The 24,210-nt window shown below is 42.4% G+C and overlaps 1 protein-coding gene and 1 non-coding gene across 3 annotated transcripts in view; one reads left to right on the top strand and one right to left on the bottom strand.

Moving 5' to 3' along the window:
• The window catches only part of DNAJC12 (DnaJ heat shock protein family (Hsp40) member C12), a 32,283-nt gene extending 22,235 nt beyond the window's left edge, over window positions 1-10,048 (top strand). For both annotated transcript variants that reach the window (XM_067552609.1, XM_067552608.1), the window contains exons 4-5: window positions 1,505-1,706; window positions 8,256-10,048. In XM_067552609.1, coding sequence (XP_067408710.1) covers window positions 1,508-1,706; window positions 8,256-8,350 — 294 coding nt within the window. In that variant the 5' untranslated portion in view covers window positions 1,505-1,507 and the 3' untranslated portion in view covers window positions 8,351-10,048. The remainder of the gene's footprint in view (window positions 1-1,504; window positions 1,707-8,255) is intronic.
• Window positions 10,049-18,439: 8,391 nt separating this feature from the next.
• On the bottom strand, window positions 18,440-18,521 carry TRNAS-UGA (transfer RNA serine (anticodon UGA)). The gene has a single exon. It is a non-coding gene; the product is annotated as a tRNA-Ser (tRNA).
• Window positions 18,522-24,210: the final 5,689 nt, after the last annotated feature.

Raw genomic sequence — 24,210 nt, 5'->3', positions numbered from 1 at the left:
TAATGATAAATGATATTTAAATTAATATTTTAGTTCATAAACAAATGATCCTTTCTGGTCATTTCTTTATTTTTCAGAACAGATTTTTGTTTGTTTTCTAGTTTAGATCAACTGCTGTTGATATATGTTTTTAGTGATGCTTGCAAAAATGAATGAGTCATTGCTGTGTGTTAATTCTGTTGATGTCACCCCTATCCTGAACAATGAGTACTACTATTCATTTTGGGAAGATATACTCTATGAAGATAAATAATCTGGAAGATGTTAATTATATCTGAGCAAACCACACTCTTCAGAAATTTTGATATTTTGTCTTTGATGTGACTGCAAGGTATCAGAGGTTTATATTTGTGTTCAGGCAACTTAGATGTTTTTTCCCCCACTACCTTCCTATTTCAGGCTAATTATATGTAGCTGTACTTGATTTTTTTAATCATCTTCCTGGAATTCAAGCTAGGAAAACAGGTGGAAGTATAATGGTTTATAATAGCATAGATGGCATTAATTTATAATTACATAGCATACAATTACACTAGTTTAGGTAGATGTGCACATTTATTTTTGTGCAGTGAGTGAATGTTTTTTTAAAAATCATTGTTTTTGTTATCAGTGTGTAACTTTGAATAACATGGAGTTATACAGTGAGGGATGCTTTCCAGCATCATGTACAAGCTTCTGAATGTCAGAAGATGTCTTACAAATATTTTAATACTTTGCACTTGATGACTGTAACATTAAAAGCTTGTAATATCTGTAATATCATGCACAGCACATCTAGTAGGTCCCAATCTTGCAATGTCATGATCACCCTCAATTCAATTAAAATTAATGTGAACTGAGGATGTACAGTACCATGTATGATTGGGTCCTATTAGAGGGAAGCAAATAAATTGTCCCGCAAACGTTGTGGAAATATGTCTTTAAAGCACCATACATAAATATATAGGGATTCTAGGATCAGTCCCTCAAAGCTTGATTCAATTCCAGTTAAAGTCAATAGGACTATTTCCATTGACTTTAGTGGGAATTAGACCAGGGTAACATTTCCAGAAATGCCCAAGTCCCATTTTCAAAGTGACTCAAGGTCTGAACTGCCCAAGTCACTTTTGAAAATGAGACTTTGGCTTCTAAGGCTCATAGGTGTTCTTGAAAATTTTACTCCAGGTCATTACTGAGCAGATGGTGGGCAAAATTATTAATACCTTAGTATTATTTGCTGCATCTCCACTTGTTCTCCTTTATCCCCATCCAAATTTAACTATAGATGAACAGTACCCAATCTACTCAACTATTAATTCCAAAATTCAATTAGATTATTGTAATAATCTGTAATTTCCATAAAGCCTTTTTATAACATTCTAGTGCGTACTTCAATTAGTTAAAAAGAATAAAGCCATGCAACTGCGCACTGAATTATTTAAAGAAGAAAACTAGCATATGTTATGTTTAAAATCTAATGTACAACTTAGATTTGTCCATTGTTATTTTTTTTTAATTTATTTAGTCAATGCACTGGGCTGTCAGAAGTAAAAAAGAGCCAATGCTGGAAGCACCTGATCTAAATAATAGCAACAACATAACTAATGGCATTTGGGCCCAAGAGACTGAAAACAATAAAGATGAATTGTCAGATGAGAGAAAGGAGCAAGATGATGCTGAGACTTCTGATGAGAAGCCACAATTGCCAAAGAATCCCAACTCTCCAAGTAAGTGGAACCAATGATGTGATAGATTTCAGTATCCAGACTTCATACCTAATACTGAAGTTCTTATTCAGGCAAAACTCCCATCTAATTAAGTGGGAGTTTTGCTTGAGTATGATGTTCAGGTCTGGGCCTTAAAGGATGAACTGAATAAGAAATGGTGACAATGTAATTTTCTGAATAATTCCCTTACTTTCCTGTACATTTGTATAAGTCTTATTACTTGGTGTGCACTAGAAGAATATTAGACCAAGAACATGGTGGCTAGATATTCAGAACTGTGAGTATCATTAATGTGATCATTCATGCAGTTGGCCTCTTGTGTGTATAGAGCATAACTAAGTTGATTTCACATTCAAGTAACTACATATGTACAATTTTGAAAATCAGGCCTGGAGAGTGCAAATTGCAATACTAAGGATCCCAAATACTGCAGGCTCTTAATTTAACTAGATATCTCAATTTGGGCCCAATTTAAAACACTTGTGTCCTGGATTTTGATGTAATTTATAACAGGATTGTGCAACATAACTTTTTCATCCAAAAGATGCACATTTCTGTATTCTTGACTATAAAATATTACACATCCCAGACCAAGTTCAAGGTATGTGAAGACAACCAAGTGTCTCTCAAGGTGGCCCGTGATTTCAGCCTCCACTGCCACTTGTTAAATTTTCAATAAGCACTTTTTGTGCTTTCTCTCATGCTCCCCTTCAGGCTTGGAACATCTGTAAAGCTATATCACAATTCTCCTTAAAACTCTCCTTTTCTGTGATGGCTACAAAAAAATTGAGCACACTTAGACTGCTGGTGTTCTGAGATCACTGCCTATCATGCTGATCAGTATTGTCTTATTGTTTCCTTGCTCTCCCCTGTCAGTATCCATCTGTTGTCTCTTGTCATATACTTCAATTGTAAGCTCTTTGGAGCAGGGTCATCTTGTGTGTTTTGTACAGAGCTTAGCACAGCGGGTCCTGGTCCATGACTAGGATTCCTTGTGCTACATGCAATATAAATAAATAATCTAGTTATGATATTTTCTGTTCTAAACATGTAGGGACTAATTCTCATATACACTAAGGCCCTTTTACACTGCTCTCGCCGTGTATATGGATGTTGAAGTGGGTATAAATGACATTTACACCTAATTCAAGGGCCTTTTACACTTTTAGAGCAGTATAAAGAGGGCCTTAGTGTAAAGGAGAACTCAGGCTGTAAAGTTTTAAAAAACCTAAAATCAGAAATTGGATGTGGGCAACTCTGAACTTACTCTGAATCCTATTGATTCCTCCACTGCAAAAATTAATGCATCTTTTATTTATTAAAATATTGACTGTGCTTGGTTCTGTACAAAAACCGCAAAGATAATGTTTTTTCTGATATACCAGATAGTCTTTGGCAAAGGCTCTGATTAGATGGATTTGTCTCAAAGAGTTTATTTATTTTGTTAGAGAGGTTCTTTCTTGCTAGATCAAGTGAATATTTATACTAAAATATATCTATCTGGACATTATTATCAGTATTCCTTTTGCTGTTGAATCTATTTATGTTTGAATCAAAGCTTTCTTCCCCCCCACACACCATCTTCTCTTTCGTTTGATACTGCAGTGGTTTCATAATTCTGGGTTTAGGCCATCACAGAACAGCACGTGATTATAATGTAAGGAAGTACTGGGTTTCTTCACTGCCTGATCGAACAGGAAGTGAGGTAGAGCTGTGAGGGATTAAAACCTATATAATGAATATAAATTAATAATCTAGTTATGGTAACTAGACAGACATCTTTGGAATGTAGCAAATATTATATGAAAATGTATATGCACATGAAATGTAACTGGATTTACATTCAACATTAGACAAATGATGCTCTTTAAAAGTTTAGCTGACATAATATTTGCTATATTAAGTCAGCATTGCCATTTTGCTGTTTGCAGAGTACAAAGTACATGAACATTTAATCTCACTCCCTGTGAAGCTTTGTTTTTTTCTTTGCATCATTTTGGCTTTTTTAGATGTGTTTCATTAAGTTCCTTGTTATTTCTCATCTGTTGCTTTTCATTGCAATCTTCAATCTTTTTCAAGCACTAGTTGTTTCACATTTGCTTTGTTTTCCTTTTGATAGGAAAACAGTAGACTATTCACCTAATCATCATCCAGTTTTCAGTCAGAACTAAAAGTGGACTTTAATATTATTGTGCAAAGATATTTTGATTTCCTAATTTTGTGGGTTTTTTGAAGGATTTCAGTTTTGTCTTTCTGATAGTCTTTGAAAAAAGGCTCTGATTAGATGGATTTAAATGGGTTACATGGTTTTTTGTAATTCAGGAGCATTGTTACAATAAGCTACTATGAGGCTTTCTTTCCCCATAAGTTATATTTTAGAAATTACTTGGATTGTTAAACATATCTGAAAGACTTCCTCTGTATATGATTGTTGAGTATCAAAGGGCTGGTGCTTTTGTTTTCCATATATATTGATAAACAGTTATTTTCATGCACATGAGAACATAAGTGTAGGAGACTGGACTAGATGATCTCTTGAGGTCCCTTCCAGTCCTACGATTGTATGATTTTATGATGGGTAGATTTGTTTCTAATGTTCACTTGGCAGGAGAGGCCATTCTTGCTTTAGTCCTAAGTGGCACACAGGATCTGGTCCAAAAGATGAATATAGCTGAACTGCCCAGTAATAGTTTTGATAATGCAATTAAACATCCTTATAGGGAGGAAAATACCAAAGAAATCCACCACAGTAACATTTCACTTCAAAAAAGGGGATAATTTAAAAAATGAGGAGGTTAGTTAAATGGAAATTAAAAGGCACCGTCACAAAAGGAAATGCTTGCATGTTGCATGAAAAGTTTAAAAACACCATAATAGAGGCTCAAACTAAATGTATATCTCAAATAAAAAGAAAAATAAGAGGACCAGAAAATGCCACCATGACTAAACAACAGAGTAAAAAAGGTGGTTAGAAACAAAAAGATATCCCTTTAAAAACTGGAAGTCAAATCTTACAGAGGAAAATAAAAAGAAGCATAAACTCTGGTGTAGTGCGGGCTTCTGCCCAACCTGGTCGTTGCAGCCCTTCCTTGGGCCCAGACACAAAGGAAGGCCACTGCACTGTCCAAAAAGGGGAATGTTAGTGTCTGGATAAGTCACAGTCCAGGCCCTTGGCAGGGCGGGCGAGCAAGGAGGGTCCTCTGGTCAGGAGAGCGGGGTACAGTAATCACTCCCCAGATGGCAAGGACAAGAGGGGAAGGGGAGGGGGACGTAGGCCCACCCAACTTCACTGTATGCCAGCCCAGGGCCCTAGCAGTGGCAAAGGCGTTGCCACGGAGTCAGCAGGGCTCCCACCGCAACACGCCGACGGGGTCTTGCCCTTGTCTCAGCCACGGCTATGGCTGTCCCTGGGCCACTTCCTCCCCGTATCCCCAGGTACCTGTATCGGTGGGATCCTCGGTGTCACTGGGGTACACAGCCCACAGCAGGATCACCAGTCCCTCTGCGTCCACTGGCGGCAAGGCAGGGAGCTCCTTGGCGGAGGGCAGCGCCTCTAGGTCGCAGGGCAACTGGGGTTCCTCGGCAGAGGGCAACTCCTCCAGGTCACAGGGCTCCAGAGTTTCAGCGGCAGGCAGCTCCTCCAGGTCTGGACCAGCCTCTGCGGGTCTCCCTCAGCCCTCAGGCTCAGGGAGCTCAGCCCAGTCGATCGGGCCCAGAGTTCCTGTCCAGTCCTGAGGGCCTGGTAGTCCAGGCCAGTCTAGGGGGCCCAGAGGCCCTATCCAACCCTTAGGGCTTGGTCATTTGGGCTGTTCCCGAGTCCTATGCTTCAGGAGGCACTCGCTTGGGGCAGCGGTCCAGCTGGGTTCAGGCCTTGGCTGCAGCCAGCAACACCGCACATCTGCCTCCAGCAGCAGCCTGTTCCTCACTGAGCTGTGGGGCCTGCTCTTTATACTCCCAGCCCCAGCTAAGGCTCCGCCCCTCTGTTGCCAGATTGGTCGGCCAGCGGGGCCTATCACTAGCCGGCTTCCTGGTTGCCGGGCAGACTGGGCTGCCGGCCCTTTCAGTGTCTGCTGTGGGCATTGCAGCCCTTCCTCTGGCCCAGGCTCAGAGGAAGGCCACTGCACCTTCCTACATCTGGCAACTCAAGACTATAAAAGTATAATTAGGCAGGCCAAAAAAGAATATGAAGAACTACTAAAAAAACCATGAAAACTAACAGGAAAAAATGTTTTAAGTATATCAGAAGCAGAAAGTGTGCCAAAAAAAATCTGTGGGACCATTGGATGCTCAAGGTGTTAAAGAAGCACTCAAGGAAGATAAGGCCATTTCAGAGAAACTAAATGAATTGTTTGCATTGGTCTTCACTGCAGAGGATGTGAGGGAGATTCCCACACCTAAGACATTCTTTTTAGGTGATAAATCTGAGGAACAGTCCCAGATTGAGGTTCTTATAGAGGAAGTTTTGGAACATATTAATTGATTAAACAGTAATAGATGACCAGGACCAGGATATTCACCCAAGAGTTCTGAAGGAATTTAAAAATGAAACTGCAACACTACTATCCGTGGTATGTAATCTATCATTTACATCAGATTTTGTATCAGATGACTGGAGGATAACTAAAGTAACACGGATTTTTTTTTAAAGGTTACAGAGTTTATCCTGGCAATTACAGGCTGGTAAACTTAACTTCAGTACCAGTACAGTAAAACTGTAGTAAAGAACAGAATTATCAGACACATAGATGAACACAATATGTTGGGGGATCAGTCAACACTACTTTTGAAAAGGGAAATCATGCCTTACACATCTATTAGAATTCTTTGACGGGGGGTCAACAAAGGTGGACAAAGGTGATGCAGTGGATATAGTGTACTTGGACTTTCAGAAAGCCTTTGACAAGGTCCCTCCCCAAAGGCTCTTAAGCAAAGTAAGCAGTCATGGGAGAAGAGAGAAGGTCCTCTCATGGATCAGTAACGGGTTAAAAGATAGGAAACAAAGGGTAGGAATAAACAGTCAGTTTTCATAGTAGAGAGAGATACATAGCGAGGTCTTCCAACAACCTGCACTGGGCCCAGTGCTGTTCAACATATTGATAAATGATTTGGAAAAAGGGATAAACAATGAGGCAGCAAAGTCTGTAGAATATACAAAATTTCTCAAGATAATTAAATCCAAAGCTGACTGCAAAGATCTCACAGAACTGGGTGACTGGACAACAAAATGGCAGATGAAATTCAGTGTTGATAAATGCAAAGTAAAGCACAGTGGAAAATGTAATCCAAACTATACATACAAAACAATGGGGTCTAAATAAAATGTTACTACTCAAGAAAGAAATTTTGGGGTCATTGTAGATAGCTCTCTGAAAACATCTGCTCAATGTGCAACAGCAGTCAAAAAAGCTAACAATGTTAGGTACCACTAGGAAAGAGATAGATAATATCATAATTCCACTACATAAATCTATGGTATACCCACACCTTGAATACTGCTTAGTTGCTGCATCTCAAAAAAGATATTTTAGAAATGGAAAAGGTATAGGGAGAGGCAACAAAATGTTTAGGGGTATGGAACAACTTCCATATGAGGACAGATTAAAGAGACTGGGATTGTACAGTTTAGAAAAGAGCTGACTAAGGAGGGATATGATAGAGATCTATAAAATCATAAAGGATTAGGACAAAGTGAATAAGGAAGTGTTATTTACCTTTTCACATAACACAAGAACCATAGATCTCCCATTAAAATTAATAGGCAACAGATTTAAAACAAACAAAAGGAAGTACTTCTTCACACCACACACAGTCAACCTGTGAAACTCATAGCTAGAGGATGTTGTGAAGGCCAAAACTATAACTGGGTCCAAAAAAGAATTAGAAAAGTTCATGAAGGACAAATCCATCAATGGCTATTAGCCAAGATGGTCAGGACTTAACCACATGTTCTGCGTGTCCCTAAATCCTGATTGCCAGAAGCTGGGACTGAATGATAGGAGATGAATCTCTCGATAATTGCCCCTGTTCTGTTCATTCCTTCTCCCAGCCCAGGTAAACAGACTCATTGCCCATATTTGCTCAGTTTGGTAGTAGTTTTTGTTCAGATGACATCTTTTGCACAAGTGCGCACACTCGCTCACTCTCCCCTAGACCAAGGACTGAAACATCATGCTAAAGACCTTCATAAGAGCAGGTTAAACAAACACCTATCAGGGATGGTCTAGATATTACTTAGTCCTGCCATAAGTGCACGGGACTGGACTATATGATCTCTCAAGGTCCCTTCCAGCCCTATAATTCTTTGATTTGACTCATATTTTAGTCACAGTAATCAAGACCTACTTTAGCCTAAGTGGATGAGGTAATATCTTTTATTGGACCAACTTCTGTTGGCGATAGAGTTCAATAAAATATGTTATCGCACCCATCTTGTCTCTCTAATATCCTGGGACTGACTGCTACAAGAACATTGTATACTACTTTAGCCTAATCTGTTTTAAATGTTTTCTCTAATAATTTATTTTCCCTCCCCTTTTTCTTTTCTCATAGGTCTTTTCGATGCAAATTGCTGGCACTTGCGTTTCCGCTGGTCAGGTGATGCTCCTTCGGAGCTTCTGAGGAAGTTCAGAAACTATGAAATATGAAGTGTGAGCCCAAGATACATGAGCATGGAATCTCTGCTCAACAGTGCAGTATTTTTTGTCCATGGTTAAAACTTGTTGTTTGTATCTTGTGCCTGTTCACCATTATTTGAATGTTATTCAGTTATATGGCTTTGTAATACTGATCTGTTATCACACTTTGTATAAGTATTTTAGGTGGAAGAATTTTTAGATGGCCTGGCACTACCTTTATTCAGTATTAGCATAAGTAACTCATGCAGAAAGTGGTCCAGTGTTTTATATCCATTTCCTGTGTTCTTCTTTAGTAGACAATCACTGATGTCTTTCTGTCAATATTAAACAAATAAAAATGTATAGTGTCATATACTTCTGACAAGATGAAAACTTTGACTTTATTATTTAATGCCATGAGTTCTTAATCTCCCGAAACCTGAATGACAATGAATTTTAAATACTTCTATGCGTATTTCTAAATTAGATATTTTGGGCCTAATTCTCAATTGACTTGCATGTTGTGTAGTCATTCATACTTATGCACAGCGGGTGTAAAACATTCCCACAAGTGTAAATAATTGGAGAGTTCTGACGTGGTTATGTTTTGCACTAGTGTAAGTGACTAAATGAGATAGTGGAAAGTTTTAACATGAGCGACAATTAACAGGAAACACTTTGATTCTTTAGGTAATGTTGCAAATCTTTAAGACGGTATTTATTTATTTTGCATTATTTACTTCCTTGTCATAACCTGACCTATATATAGCATATAACAGTAGCGCTACAGTGGATTTGTGGATTGATGGTGTTTTGTCTGTTGGTTGGCCAGCTAACTTTGCAACAACAAAATAGTTACTATTGGATATATACATAAACATTGACTGTTCTTTTAATTTCATAGAGCTAGATCATCCCCCTTCCATGGAGAAACCCCTGGAGTTTCCCGCCTCCCATCTCCCCAAATGGGGGAGGTGAGGAGGCCATGCAGAAGAGGATGTGAAGCCTTCCCCAAACCCATGAATCTGTGGGAGCTTCAGGGAAGGGTAACCCCAGATCAACAGAGTCAAAAATGTCTCCTGCATCTATGCTGGTGCATGGAAACCATGCTATTACTAGCTCAGTCATGCTGTGGTTAGCAGTTGCCAAGGAAATCTAATCTAAATATTATGATTATTGTATCAGGTAATTATTTAGCCAATAGTTGCAGTACAACTGTGGAGTTATTTTTGTGTTATGCAAAATAAAATACCATTAATGCCATTCACAAGTTGTAGCTCTAGAATCCTCACATGAAAAAACTTATGTTGAACTGGGAACATGCTGATAGTCTCACAGCTTTTTAGATACAAATGGCAAGTTAATAGTTAAAAAATGTCATTGGAAGAACAGATTAAAGCTGAATGCAAATAATGTTATTCAAAATTCCAGTCTCAGTAAAATTGAAGGGTGAGCAAGATCGTTTCCTGTTTGCTCATTTTGTTCTCAGAATATAATGATAGCTACAGGTTCAATAATAGTGGAAAGTGCCACTGATGACTAATACGGTTATTGAGAAGCTTTAATTTCCTGAAGGCAAACACTGTTACCTTCCACTTTCATATCCATAAATGAGGAGATACCAAGATTGCTGGGGATGCAATGAGTGAAGATGTTATAAAGCTGATGCTATTACTTAGCAAATGATAAAATGACTCACAATAAAGGCTTCAGTCTCCTTCAGTTTCAGATACTGTGATATGCATCACTTAGTTCTGTGTTGAGTATTATTATTGCTTTTCAACATTGATACTATCTGTGTCATCAGAGCCATTAAGAGTGCTGCCTGGAGCAGGAGTGGCATACATTTGGCCCATTTCCTCTTCTCTCTTCCCTCTTCTGTGTTGACAAGGACCAGACCAGCTGCTCTGTTTTCCCCCCACTCTGCTACTATGGGTGTGTCTCTGGGCTATTGCTGTGGTGGCCAGCTGGCTGTGTCCTCCTACTTCCAGTGCTTGCTATCACTGTAGGCCTCATTTTCCACTTCCTTCTTGCACCTTGTGTAGTCATTTACCTCCACAACATGTTAATGACTAGATAAAAAGTAGGTCAACAGAGAATCAGGACTGCCATCTGCAAGACTGGTGTACTTGGCATCACTATATTGAAGTAAATGGAGCTATGTTGATTTTCACTATGGATGAACTGGCCAGTGGTCTATAGCAGTCTAGGTGGCAGATTTATAGCACTACTGCAATAGGGGTTAAACTGCAAAGTGTTTGAGCAGTGCCAGCAGAAGCAGGTATAGCACTGTTTTCACCAAAAGGTACAGTATACAACTAATGGCATCTCATTTCCACAAGTGGATGGATAATGGATGGATTTAAGTGAGCCATGTGGACTCTTTATGTGTCAAAGTGGTTAAATAATGAATCAGTGTTGTCAAAAGGCCAATTTCTTACATTAGGAGCCTAGAGGCGCTGTAGTTCTTGGATCTAATAATTTCCTTTATCTAACATCATTTGATAGTACATTTTTATTGGGCAATACTATCACTAAATGAAAAGCAGTTTGCTGCCAGTGTTTACGAGGCCTCCAATGTTGTTTGATGTAGAATATGACTAGCAGTGCTCTAGAAAGAATGGTTTGCTTACTTATTTGACAAAACTGCTTCATGAGAGAGTTACTATAGAACCCTCAGTCCTAGAGGTAGTTCGTCCAGATCAGGATGGAGGAACATAGTGGAAGGAAATAGGTAGGGTGAAGAAACTTGGCCTCTGTGTTTATATCTTTTCTATGGACACCTTTGGTTAGATTCTCCATTGCCTTGCACTTTGAGTTATCATTTACACCTCTGCAAAACAGGTGTAAAAAGTCTACCAACTCAGAATGGTATCATTTTACACTCACCCTGCATAACTGTAAATGATGACAGCAGAAGCAGCAGAGAATCAGCCCATTCAGGTCTTAAGTTGGCTAAATTTACACATTCATACATTCAATTTAGGGGCCCTCTTTAATTGCTTTTTCTATTGCAAAGGCTGGTGTTGAATAATCAAAAGTAAAATGAGATGCTTCTTATACTGTAGCCCTCTGGCTGGGAGTATTAAAATTAGTTCTCCTTCGAGTGATTGCTCACGTCCGTTCCAATATCGGTGAGTGCACGCCAGCGTGCACGGTTCCCAGAACTTTTTTCCCCTTAGCAGACCCCGTAAGATCGGCTCTAGTGCCCCCTGGAGTCCTATGCACATGCCACGGTATATGGGGCACTGTCGACCTCACGACCCCTCAGTTCCTTCTTTCTGCCCGTGACGGTTGCTGGAACATCTCTTGCTCTGCGCAAGTACCATTCCCCTTTGTTGAACTGTTGTTATTGTCTTACATAGTTAAGTAGTTGTTAAGTAGTGTTAGTTAGAGATAGTTTAAAAGCCTCGAGGGGCTTAGGGCGGCCAGGCCATGCCCCGGTCACCTGGCTTTAAGCTGTGTGTCTCCTGCGGGAAGGCTTTCCCGCTCAGCGACCCCCCACGACTGCTGTCTTAGGTGTTTGGGGGAAGAACATAGAAGAGAAAAGTGTAAAATCTGCAGGGCTTGCAAACCTAGGACTCAGAAGGACAGAGATATCAGGTTGAAAGCCCTGCTTATGGCGGCAGCGCTCCGAGCCAACCGGCTCCACCTCAGCACCGAGCGTATCCTCGGTGCAGAGCGCACCTCCAGCACCAACTGCGACCCAGTGCTGAGGGATGTCTTCGGCGCAGAAGAAAAAGAAGAAGCGCATGGTGCGCGGACACTCCCCTGCGCCACCTGAAAGGGCAGGGTCGAGTGGGGAGATTCACCAGCCACCGCCTGTCAAGTCTGCTCCAGTGCCTGCATCTCCCGGCAGAGAGCCTACCCCGACTCAAGGGAGTGGGGTACTGCCTCTGCGGTGCCGTCGACACTTGTTGGCCACTTGTTGGCCTTGCCCACGTCTGTCCCCCACTCCCCTCCGCACAGGGAGAGAGGGCTGGTGTCCCGGGGCAAGCCTGCGATGGGTCCCTCCGAAGGGTGGCCTGCACTTAAGTAGAGAGGCTAGCTCGCCGGATGCTTCGGCTGCTTCAGGCGTGGTTGGCCTCGGCATATGTGCCGAGCAGACACCCCTTGGACAGGGTTGTCATGGTTCCCCCATCAGTCCTAGCCTCTCTGGACTGGTGGCGGACCCCCGAGGTAGTGATGAGGGGTATCCTATTCAAGGACCTGGTTCCATCAGTCACCCTAATCTCAGATGCCTCGGATGTGGGATGGGGAGCCCACATCAGTGCCAACCTGAGCACTCAAGGCTCTGGGTGGAGGAAGAAAAATGCCTGCACATCAATATAAGGGAGCACAGGGCCATTTGATTAGCGTGCAAGGTGTTCCTCTGATTCCTGATGGGCAGGGTGGTGCAGGTGCTGACGGACAATATCGCAGCCATGTTTTATATAAACAAGCAGGTGGGAGCACGATCCTCGGCCCTCTGCCAGGAAGTCATCCACCTGTGGGACTTTGCAGTGAGGCACGACTTTCACTTGTCTGCCTCTCACCTCCCGGGGCTGAGGAACGATGAGGTGGATCGCCTCAGCAGGTCGTTTCTACCCCTCCACGCCTGGTCATTGCACCCGGAGTTCGTGACTTCCATCTTCTGCAAGTGGGGTATTCCCCAACTGGAGTTGTTCGTTTCGTCCTGGAACAAGAAGTGCCCAAGGTTCTGCTTGCTCCGGGGTCACGAGTCAGGCTCAATATCCGACGCGTTCCTCATCGAATTGACGGGGACCCTCATATACGTGTTCTCACCCATTCCACTTCTGCCCAAGGTTCTCTTGAAAATCAAGAGGGACAGGGTGGATGTGATACTCATCGCCCCAACCTGGCCGAGACAGCATTGGTTCAGTATGCTGATGGACCTGTCGATTGCCCTGCCCGTGGAGCTCCTGAGACGCCATGACCTGCTCTCTCAGGACTGTGGTCGCCTGCTACACCCGGACCTGGACTCCCCTGCACCTCATGGCCTGGAGGCTCTGTGGCTGACGGAGGGAGAAAGAGCCTGCTTGGCGCAGGTCCAACAAATTCTGCTGGGCAACAGAAAATCTTCAACACAGGTTGTGTATCAGGCTAAGTGGAAGCGGTTTACCTGCTAGGTGGAGTCCCGGTGTATTCCGCCAAGCCTCTCTCCTATTCAGGCGATCCTGGAGTACCTGCTCCAGCTAAAGCTTCAGGATCTGGCGTTGGCTTCTCTGAGGGTCCACCTGGCGGCTATTTCAGCCTTCCATCAGCTGCTAGAGGGGAGATCCCTGTTCTCCCACCCCATGTCGGTCAGGTTCCTCAATGGGGTGGAGAGGCTTTATCCACAGGTCCGTGACCCGGTGCCTCCCTGGGATCTCAACCTGGTCCTCTTTAGACTCATGCCCCCCCCCCCCCCCTTTGAGCCCATGGCTTCATGCCCTCTGCTCATCCTGTCATTACCTCGGCTAGGAGGGTCTCCGAGATTAGGGCCTTGACCTCAGAGCCCTCTTACACCGTATTCTATAAGGATAAGGTGCAGTTGAGGCCGCATCCAGCCTTCCTGCCCAAGGTGGTTTACCAGTTTCATTATAACCAAGATATTTTTCTCCCTGTGTTCTTTCCCAAACCACACGGTTCGGAGGAGGAGCAGAGATAGCACTCGCTAGATGTGAGATGAGCCCTGGCCTACTACATCGAGAGGACAAAGCCGTTTCGGAAATTGACGCAGCTCTTCGTTGCAGTGGCGGACCGGATGAAAGGATCACCTTTCTCCACCCAGCGCATCTCCACGTGGATCACCTCCTGCATCAAGTGCTGCTATGAGCTGGCGAATGTGTCACTTCCAGGCATTATCACAGCGTGCACAACCAGGGCTCAGACCTCCTCTGTGCCTTCCTGGAGAGAGTGCCCCTGCAGGACATCTGCAGAGCCGCCACCTGGTCATCAGTGCACACCTGCACATCCACTACGCCATCGTCCAGCAGGCAAGAGAGGACGCGGGATTCGGAAGAGCCATGCTGAGGGCAGTTCACCGGTAACTCCTACGCACCTCCAAGGTATTGCTTTTTAGTCATCTATATTGGAATGGACATGAGCAATCACTCGAAGAAGAAAACAGGGTTACTTACCAGTAACTGTTGTTCTTCAAGATGTGTTGCTCATGTCCATTCCACAACCCACCCTCAGTCCTCGCTGTCGGAGTTGGCAGAAAGAAGGGACTGAGGGGCCGCAGGGTCGACAGTGCCCCATATACCGTGGCATGTGCACGGGGCTCCAGGGGGCACCAGAGCCAACCTTACGGGGTCTGCTAAGGGGAAAAAAGTTCTGGAAACCGTGCACGCTGCCATGCACTCACCAATATTGGAATGGATATGAGCAACACATCTCGAAGAACAACAGTTACTGGTAAGTAACCATGTTTTTGGCCACAAAAGTACCTGGGTATTCGCTTCCCTTTCACTTATCTGTTGAAGACTTGAGAAGAAAAAAATTAGTTGCAGGGAGAAAATCTGCACTGAATACCAGTATCTGATAGACTGAACAGGAGAATTCATTAATGCTTCAGCAATCTGTTTGATGCACTTTGACTTTCCATGTCTTCTTTCCAAGAGAGCTATTTTTTTTTGCCACATCCTCAATAAGCTCCACCAGTGGAAATGACATGCTAGTGATAATATTTATTTTAAAGCTCTTATCAGTTTGATGCTTTATTTTCAGGTTTATTAAAGCAATAAAACATATTCTTCCAAAATACAGACTGTAAGGTGGTCAGTAGAATTTGCTAATATATATGTGATGATGCAGTCAAAATGAGGATTTATAGCAAAGTTTGCCCATAGTAAAAAAAATACAATTTTTTAAAATTTTGTATGATTACAATACTACACAAACTACAGTTTTCTCATATATTCCAGCTGAAGTTTTTGTGGTTACATAACTCAAAAATGACTAAAGATAGGCACCCTAATCTTGGCTTAATTTACAGTTCTGACTGAGGAAGCAAAATCAATTCAGATGTGAAGAAAATCAGTTTTTTAAAAAACAAATATTTAAAACTGGCATGTTCAGTGGAACATTTTCTATTTAGTTTCTTGCAGCACTCTCACAGTGATTTAGAGCCAGTCCTGGTAAGATTTATGCATGTGCTTAAATCCTTGTAGGATCAGGGCCTTCAGCCTAGTCTACATCTAAAATTTAGATCAACCTATTTACATGGCTCTAGTCTGTGAGATAGTTCATGCTCACCATGATGTAGTTATGTTGACCTGACTCTCACTGTAGCTGCAGCTAGGTTGATGGAAGAACTCTTTTATTGACCTAGCTACCACCTCATGGATAACCTACCTCAGTGGAAAACCATCTTCTGTCGATGTAGGAACTGTCTACACTCTGTGGCACACCTGTAGCACTGTAGCTGTGCTGCTGTATCCACTGTAGTGTAGATATAGCCTTAGAATGTTAGGTTGACAGAAGTAGAAATTGCACAAAGAACACCTCAGTAAAGGACATCCATATGAAGTCCTTTTTAAAGGCTCCTGAGTTAAAAGAATGTTTTGGCTGAAGTAAATCTTCCAAATTAAGCTTAATTTGGCTAAAACCTCCAGATTTAAAGAGGCATCAATTAAGGCTTGGTGGATTAAGTATACTTTATTTAACAGTTTCTTCCTTACCCCACTTAGAAGTTCACTTATATGTGTATGTTGCTAATGTAGTGATTTAGCAGCATTAAAGCCAGTCTGAAGAGATTTAGCAGCCCTGAGATGCTCCTGAAGTGTTTTATCAGCAGTGAGGCACTTCAGAGTGCTTTAGCAGCTATTTTTCTGATTTCTCTCTCTCTCTCTCTCTCTCTCTCACACACACACACACACACACACACACACACACACACAGAATTAGAGGCAAAACCAAATGTCATTATTTTAAGGATGCAATGAAATGCACACAAAAATCAATAAACTGATATGTTAGGATTTCTAAAAGAACGAGTCACGTTGCATTTACATTTTATTCCTGTTTTCTTTCTTAATGTACACCTTATTAGTGAATAGTTGGTTAAAATCATTTTATAAGAGCCATCGCCTGTGCAATAGAGCTGAGCAAACTGCTTTAAAACCTTTGAATTTGCTATATTTAGTATGCTTGAGTTCTCAATGCTGCACGATTAGCTGTTAAAGTTTTACAGTGCATTAAAAAAAAATAGTGCTACTGACATTTGGATCTTCCACTATATGCTGGGCTGCAAAATTCAGATAAAGGATGTTTTACACCATTTGCCTATCTCTGCGTCTCACATGTATTGCTCTTTTGATGACTTTAAACAATTTGGAAAATATTTTACAGTGTTTTTTACACGAACATGAACAGGTTAGTAAGCTCAGGTTGAGTGCTGACAGCAGTGGGCATGCTCGAGAGTGCGGAAACACTGAGTCTACTTGCACATTCTTGGAACTCCCCCTGGTCATCGTTTGTCCCTCCCACGGCAAATGTGGCCAAACTGAAGGGAGTTTGCAAAGCATTTCAATTTCAACAGAACTGCATTTTGGAAAATGTGGTATCCCCAAAGTTTTCCCATCCAGCTCTAGTGCTCATCATCTCCATCTAATGTATCCAAGCATTTTATATTCATTGTCATCTCCAGGATAGCCAAGTAGTGGTGAGCTCATACTTAGCACCTGGCCTGACGTTACCCTTCTTTTCCTTCTCGGGCAGCATTTCAGCTTCCTCCCATTGTCTTTCAAACTATCCTGCTTCCAGCCACCTCCACACTGACAGTCTGACTGTTTACAACAATCTTGCTTCTTCCTTTTAGATGAGGCCTTCACACACCTTCCCGTTCCCTGTCTGCTCCTTGGAAGCCAGACCAAAATTGTTTTCTGCGATGTATTTTCCGGAGCGTCAGAAGAGAGGTTCACACCAAGTGGAAGGGAAAATCAAAGACGTTTAATATTAAATCGATCGCCATTAACTTATCTGCGAGAGTCCAGGGCGTTGGCTTGGGTGGGCAGCAGAACTGTGAAACAGGGCCCAAGCATAATTTCTTCGGGCCCAGTACAAATGTGTAACACAGGCCCCTGCTCCCACACACATACTACAGTCCCTCATCCCATACATACAATCTCATGAGCCCTGACAATTTTTTTCCTCATGGTAATGGGGGTTGCAGCCTGGGCCGGGCCGCCCAGGGTCTCCAGGCCCCAGTTAAGTGTACCATTCACCCCCTGCTCCCCCGCGGGTGGGGAGCTCTGCTGTGAAAAGCAGCTGTCGCCCAGGCTCTGCACCTGCATAGTCTGGTGCCCACCGGGTCGGGCTGGGGAGTTGCGGTGGAGAGATGAACGCTGCTGTGGAAATGGTACTGCCTCTTTCCATGTCCCTCTGCACAGGCAGCTCTATTCATATTGCCTCTCGCCCTGGCCTTCACCTGAGATACACAGTCAGTTGTCAGGCTGTTGTTTCGCCCTGACTGAGCAAGTGACACCCTGCCAGGCTGAGGGCAGCAAGTGAACCAGGAGGCCTGTGACCTTGTAGCATAAAACGCACCTTACATGCCACGCACAATAAACTTTTACTAGCTGCTAACCTGAAACCTAGAGCTAAGTTTGGGTGCTTTTGCCTCATGCAGGGGGGTGAGTGGCGGTAAGCCTGGCGGGCCGAGCCAGCATGGCCCTACATTAGTGTTTCACATGTCACTTGTGACGGCAATCGGGAGCAGGGTAAATTCGCTGCCCAAGGGAGGGAAGTGCCAGTCACATGTCCTAAATGCTGCAGAATCTTGGCTCCACGTGGTTATTTCACGACAAAGCGACACATCCACACCCTCATGGCACCAGAGCGGGACCGGGGTCACAACCCCTGCGCTGGAAGGCTCCTATGTTGCAAGCCGGGGTCCCGCCAGGTTTTGCGGATGGACAGAGTCTAAGAGAGAGAGGGAGGGGAATGGACCTAATTTTAACATTTTTCTGCCATTTAATTCAGGGCAGGCGGCAGGTGCAAGAGTGTGGCTGTGGCTAACGTCCGTGTTCCGAGTCCAACCCGCCATTTTCATGTTGATACAAAACCCTATTATTCAGCTACCTACTATAGGAAAGGCGTTTTTCATGAAAATTAAAAATCTAACCTTCTTCATTTCGCAGCGAGCAGGGTTCGAACCTGCGCGGGGAGACCCCATTGGATTTCAAGTCCAACGCCTTAACCACTCGGCCATCGCTGCTCCTGGAGAACGATCAGGCAGGTTGGCTACTTTACTAACAAGAGCTTTGCCTGCAGCCCCTTCCCTCCGCCTCCTGTAGGGTCGGCGACCAATGAGAGACGCCGGGCACCGCCTCCCCGCTGCCAAAGAGGAGCGGCTCGGGCCGGCCCCGCCCAGACTCATTGTCATGGCGGCCGACCATTCGGGCTTCCGTATCTTCGCGCTGCGCTGCTAGCCCGGCGCGGCTCGGGTGGGGAGCCGGCTACAGCTGCTCCCCGTGCCAGGCTGCGGGAGTGACTAAGGGGCCGTGAGTGACTAAGGGAGGGGACGCTGCCGCGGAAAGAGCCGGGTGAGGAGGAGCTGCAAGGGCCAAAGTCGCTCGTCTCGTTTCGCCGCGAGACAGGCGGGGGCTGATGGCGGCCCTGGCGCTGGGACTGTAGTGCCTGACACAGACACAACCCCTACCGCCCCCCAACGCACCCCTGCCCGCCCCCCCCCCAGCAGCCTCCACAGCAGCCACAGCCCCCCGCACACCTGCCGCAGCCCCTTTCCCTAGCACAAGCACAGCGCAGTGCTCAGCACCACCCTCTCCCTCACCGCAGCTGCACTCTGGCAGTCCCTCCTTCGCAACACTGCCCTTTACACCAGCCCTCAGCACAGCTCTAGCTCCAGCAGTACGCCTGTCACCCCTCCTGTCCATCAACAGACGGAACTACATCCCACAGCGCCTGTCCCTCAACACTACTACAGCCCTCACTCAGCACAGCTACTCCCAAGTAACCACCAGCGCTACACCCACACTGCCCCCTCCCCCAGCACAGCTACACCCTCATAGCCCTCGGCAGCGGCACAGCTTTTCAATCACCAGCACTATATCCACACAGCCCCTTCCTCCGGCCCCCTGCCCAGAGCTGTATCCTTCCTTGACACCCTTCTCCCATCACAGCTATACACTGCTTTATTTCTCTACCATACACATCTTTATCTTTACCAGGTACAATTCCCTCACAACTACACTTCCCTGACATGACGACTACAACACTCACAGCCTCTCCTCCCACAACTACACTTTCTTCAGCACTACCACACCCAGCTGAAGGATACTGACCTCTTTTGAGTTCTACTGATGAAAGGCACTATATAAGAGTTAGGTATTAATTATTATTTTATTATTTATTTTATTACAGCACTCCTACAACTACATCACAGTTATTAAACTGCACTCCTTGCTACAACTAACCATGTATCACAAAATCCCTGCCACAACTATAGGACACCATCACAATAATTTGTGCCCAACCACCACAATCACACAATGCTTTATATAGATGACAGTCAAGATGTTTATTTATCTTTTTGACCAACTAGTAATTGAAAACTAGGATGTGTCTAATAGGTTTTGTGAAAAATAATGTTTTTGGTTCATTGTTTTACTTTTTATTTTCATTAAAATGTTCAAGTGGGACAAAAGTCATCCCCAGTACTGTCCATCAATAGACATCTAGGCAATAAAGTAACTATTCTTGTGATTTAAATAGTTATTTCACCTTATGTAAAACAGGAATTTTATTTTATGCTGTGATATTCTTTGTTAAAAGGTCTACATGTTTTATCTGTTGAAAATATAAACAGCACAAGTCACTATTCCCTTGAAAATGCATATAGCACCCTGAGTAAATTTTGTTTGAATATTAGAGTTTAAGCCAATTGAAGAATGATAAGCACTTATTTCTAGGAGTCTGGATTTATTGAGGTTGAGCCATCACAAGAAATAGATCCAAATATATGTTACTGTCTATTAGGAGATGTATGCATTAGTCCATTATTATCCCTTAATTTTTTTCTATTTCCTATTTTTTTCTAGCACTAAAAATCATCTCAACTATTACATGATTGCTAAATGTGAATTAATACACTCTTGACGTTTTTAGATCCACGCATGTTGATTTAATCCCTTTTATGATATGGCTGATGTGATAAATTACTTGGCCTTGTACATACCTTGCAATGGGGTAATACATTCCTTTTTGCTTTCACCTTGTTTGAAGTGTTAGTATTATATACTATGAGATGGTGGACTTTAATCTTATTGTCCTTCCCAGTTGTTCCTTTTTTTTATTGCTTCTTCAATTACAGCTAAAGTAGTGCTAATTAGTTCTTATGCATGAGAAAAAAAATTATCTGTCAAGAAGTCTTCTGAATGATCTCTAACTCTCCTCAGCATCAAAATATTAAGAGGACTAATAAAGATCTTAAAATAGTCTAATAAACATAGTATTTAAGAAGGTTCTCTGGAATCTTGAATTGAGGAAAAAATGAACTAAAAAAGGAAGAGGCATTAAAAAGCACATGTGCTTTTAATATAATTTAAACTATTAAAATTAAAATTCATGTTAGTGTATTTCAGAAATGAAATATTTATTAAGCTTTTGTTTTTGACATTTTTATTTTAAGTTAATTCAACATTTAAAAAAAGGTGTTTGGAGTCATTATTCTGATGTCCCTTACTCATTAATGTGAATAAGGCAGTTGGAGTATATTTTTGAATCTTTGACAGACCCTTAGAGCCCAGTCCTGCATTACTGTAGTCAATGTGAGTTTTGTCATTAATTTCAGAGAGAGCAGGATTGGGCCCTAAATGAGTTACTAACTATTTAAAAAATAGCTATAGTCTCTTAATTGCATGTGGCCTCATGTGACAGATACAACTTCAATTATCTCTTTAGAGTAGTGGAATTATGTGGAGATTTAGGCCATATGTGTCTTGGGTTATTTTTTCCCCAGATGTACGATTATTTTATGGGGTCAGGTAGCATTGTTCTTTCTGTCCATGTTTTTTCTGTCTACAGTATGTCACTTTGTCTTACAGTAGAACCTCAGAGTTAAGAACTCCAGAATTACGAATTGACGAGTCAACCACACACCTCATTTAGAACTGGAAGTATGCAATCAGGAAACAGCGAAGATAAAAAAAAAACAAAAAACCCACCACCCAAAAAACCCCAAACAGCACTGTACTCTTTTAAACGTAACTACTAAAACTAAAGGGAACATTAAAAAAAAAAAAAAAAAAGATTTGAGAAGGTCAGGCAACTGTTTCTGTGCTTTTCATTTAAATTAAGAAGGTTAAAAGCAGCATTTTTCTTCTGCATAGTAAAGTTTCAAGACTTAAGTCAATGTTCAGCTATAAACTTTTGAAAGAACAACCATAATGTTTTGTTTAGAGTTATTAACATTTCAGAGTTACAAACAACCTCCATTGCTGAGATGTTCATAACTCTGAAGTTCTACTGTATTTTACTGTCCTCACTGGTATTCACAACTCCTCCAAGTTTGGTATCTTTTGAAGAATTCATTACTGTGGTGTTTACTCTTTGTTGTAGAGAATTAATGAAGATATTTAGTAAGAATGGACCTAACAGAGGTCTTTGGCAGTACCCTACTAGGCATTTCACCCCAGCTTAATACTTTGCCATTGTCTTTGTTTAGTTCTTCAGCCAGTTTTTCATTCCACATGCATATGGTCATGTCCAAGGTGCTTTAGATTAACTTTACTAAAATCCATATATACTATAGTTTCTGTCTTTTGTGTATCTGTCATAGTAATGTGTCTGGCAGGATTCTTTATAAATCCACATTGTTCATTGGTCATTATTTTATATATATATTAGAAAAAGGGAAAAACTCATTATTATGTCAAACTTTTATATGAGGGTTTGTATGTACCAAATGCTCAGCCTGGCAAAAAGAAGCAGCACACAACTTGCATGAGGAATAAGGAAGAAAATTAGCTTCTTCCTGAAAAAAAAACTGTTACCAAGGCCATCCAGATGGAGCTTGTTAAGGAATAGGGATACAAGAGAGACAGAGTTAGACCACATTTGCTAATGAGAAAGCAAAGCACTTCTCAGTTATGAGTAGGAAAAGGACTTGGTTTCTACCGATAAGATCCAAGTAGCACTATTTACTCTCTAAAGTAAGAAATCAACTTTGTTTAATTTGTCTGAGGACAAGGAGCTAAGCTGTTTGTTTCCTGATGTAAAGGATCTGCCTTTAAGTTTATTTTCTCTGAAGAGAAGAGACTTTGTTTAAAAGCTGCAGGCATAGAGGACTGTTTCTGTCAGATTCTGTAAAACAGTGATCCCCAAACTGTAGGACATGCCCCCTGCTGGGGGTGGGGGAGGAGCAGAGGAACATTTGGGGGGTGGTGAGGGAGCACCACCCAACCCTGCTCTGCCCCTGGCTCTAACCCTGCCCCCAGCCACAGCTCCGGCCTTGCTCCGGGTTCTGGTTCTCAGGGGGGCACAGACAGATTCCATTATGAGTAAGGAGGGTGAGAGACAGAAAAAGTCTGCCCTAAAACAAAGAGCTAATTTTATTATTCAAAGCTAAAAGAATCTGTGTTGTGACTAGGAGTAAAGTTCTAGCACTGTAATAGTACCCTTAAACCAGAAGGCACTTTTAAAAAACCATTTCTGGAGGATCTGGTCATGAAATATACCCTCTTGACACTTGAAATTACTTGATGATTTCTAGGTTTGTGCAATAAAGAGTTAGCCAGATTGTGTGGCCTTCTGATGACTCTTGCATGTTATTTGTAAAAATTCATTTTACTTGAAAATTGAGAAGATTAAAAAAACTCTAACTTTTGCACTTTGCCAGTTATAGAAGATTGTACATGAGGAAAAGTCCTCTCTCATCCACATGAAATACATAAAGTTTGCTTTCCCTTTCATCAATATGGACTAGACTGTTCTCTTGATGCCAGTATAATTCTAGTTCCTAAAAAACAAATATCCAGATCACCAAAGCACCGCACACTATTTGGTTTCAGCTCTAATAAGTTCAGTATTGCCAACCCCAAATGTTCAAAATTCATGAGTCAGGCTCACCAAAAATCATGATATTGGCTTTAAAATTATGAGATTATGTCAAAATAATAATTGGGTGTTTTGTATTTGCCTTCTGCTTTTTGAGCCTTTAGGGTGCACTGGGGGTCACATTTTGAAGTTTTCTTCATAGCCACGAGTGCTGGAAGCTTTTTCTTTAATACTGAAAGCTGAATTAATCACATATCCACTTGACTCCAGGAGCTGGGGCTTTAAGGAAAACAATAATTATCATGAGACTTATGACAAAATCATGATAGTTGGCAACATGGTAAAAGCCCAAATTGGAATGGCAGGGTTCGTGCAGTTCAAGAATGAAGTTCATTGCCATCATTACTAAATTATAAAACCATGTTTTAGGTCTTATATTTTATATTTGATTTCTGTGCCAAGACACATGTTTCAAATCTACTGAAAATTTGTTACAAAAAATGTCATATTCGGGAACCACTGGAAGCGTAGACAACAACAAACAACATTCAGAACAAGATAATTACAATATGGTCTCAATCAGAATTTATTTTCATTTACGTGGAAGGAAGGGAGGAGTTGAGAGTGAGATGTCACAGAACCCCCGTGGTGGATAGTCACCAGATTGTGTTAATCAGACCCAACTTTTTGATCCCATGTGCTTCCAAGCCAGCTGGGTTTGGGCAGAATGAGACATTGTCTAGCTCTGGGCCCCTAGGGCACATTCCTGCGGTGCAGACTCCCTGTCTGAAACCTGACCTTGGGACATGGGATCCTGCAGTCCAACTTTGCTAGTCCCTAAGAAAAATGCTGAGACCGCCCAAGATTCTCATGGTGCTTTGCACATTCCC

Source organism: Emydura macquarii, unplaced genomic scaffold (assembly GCF_026122565.2).
Source record: "Emydura macquarii macquarii isolate MOO-44397 ecotype Brisbane River unplaced genomic scaffold, CSIRO-AGI_Emac_v2 contig_1390, whole genome shotgun sequence".
Lineage (NCBI taxonomy): Eukaryota > Metazoa > Chordata > Testudines > Chelidae > Emydura > Emydura macquarii.
Note: the sequence above shows the minus strand (reverse complement) of the source record. Positions and strands in the feature narration are given on the sequence as shown.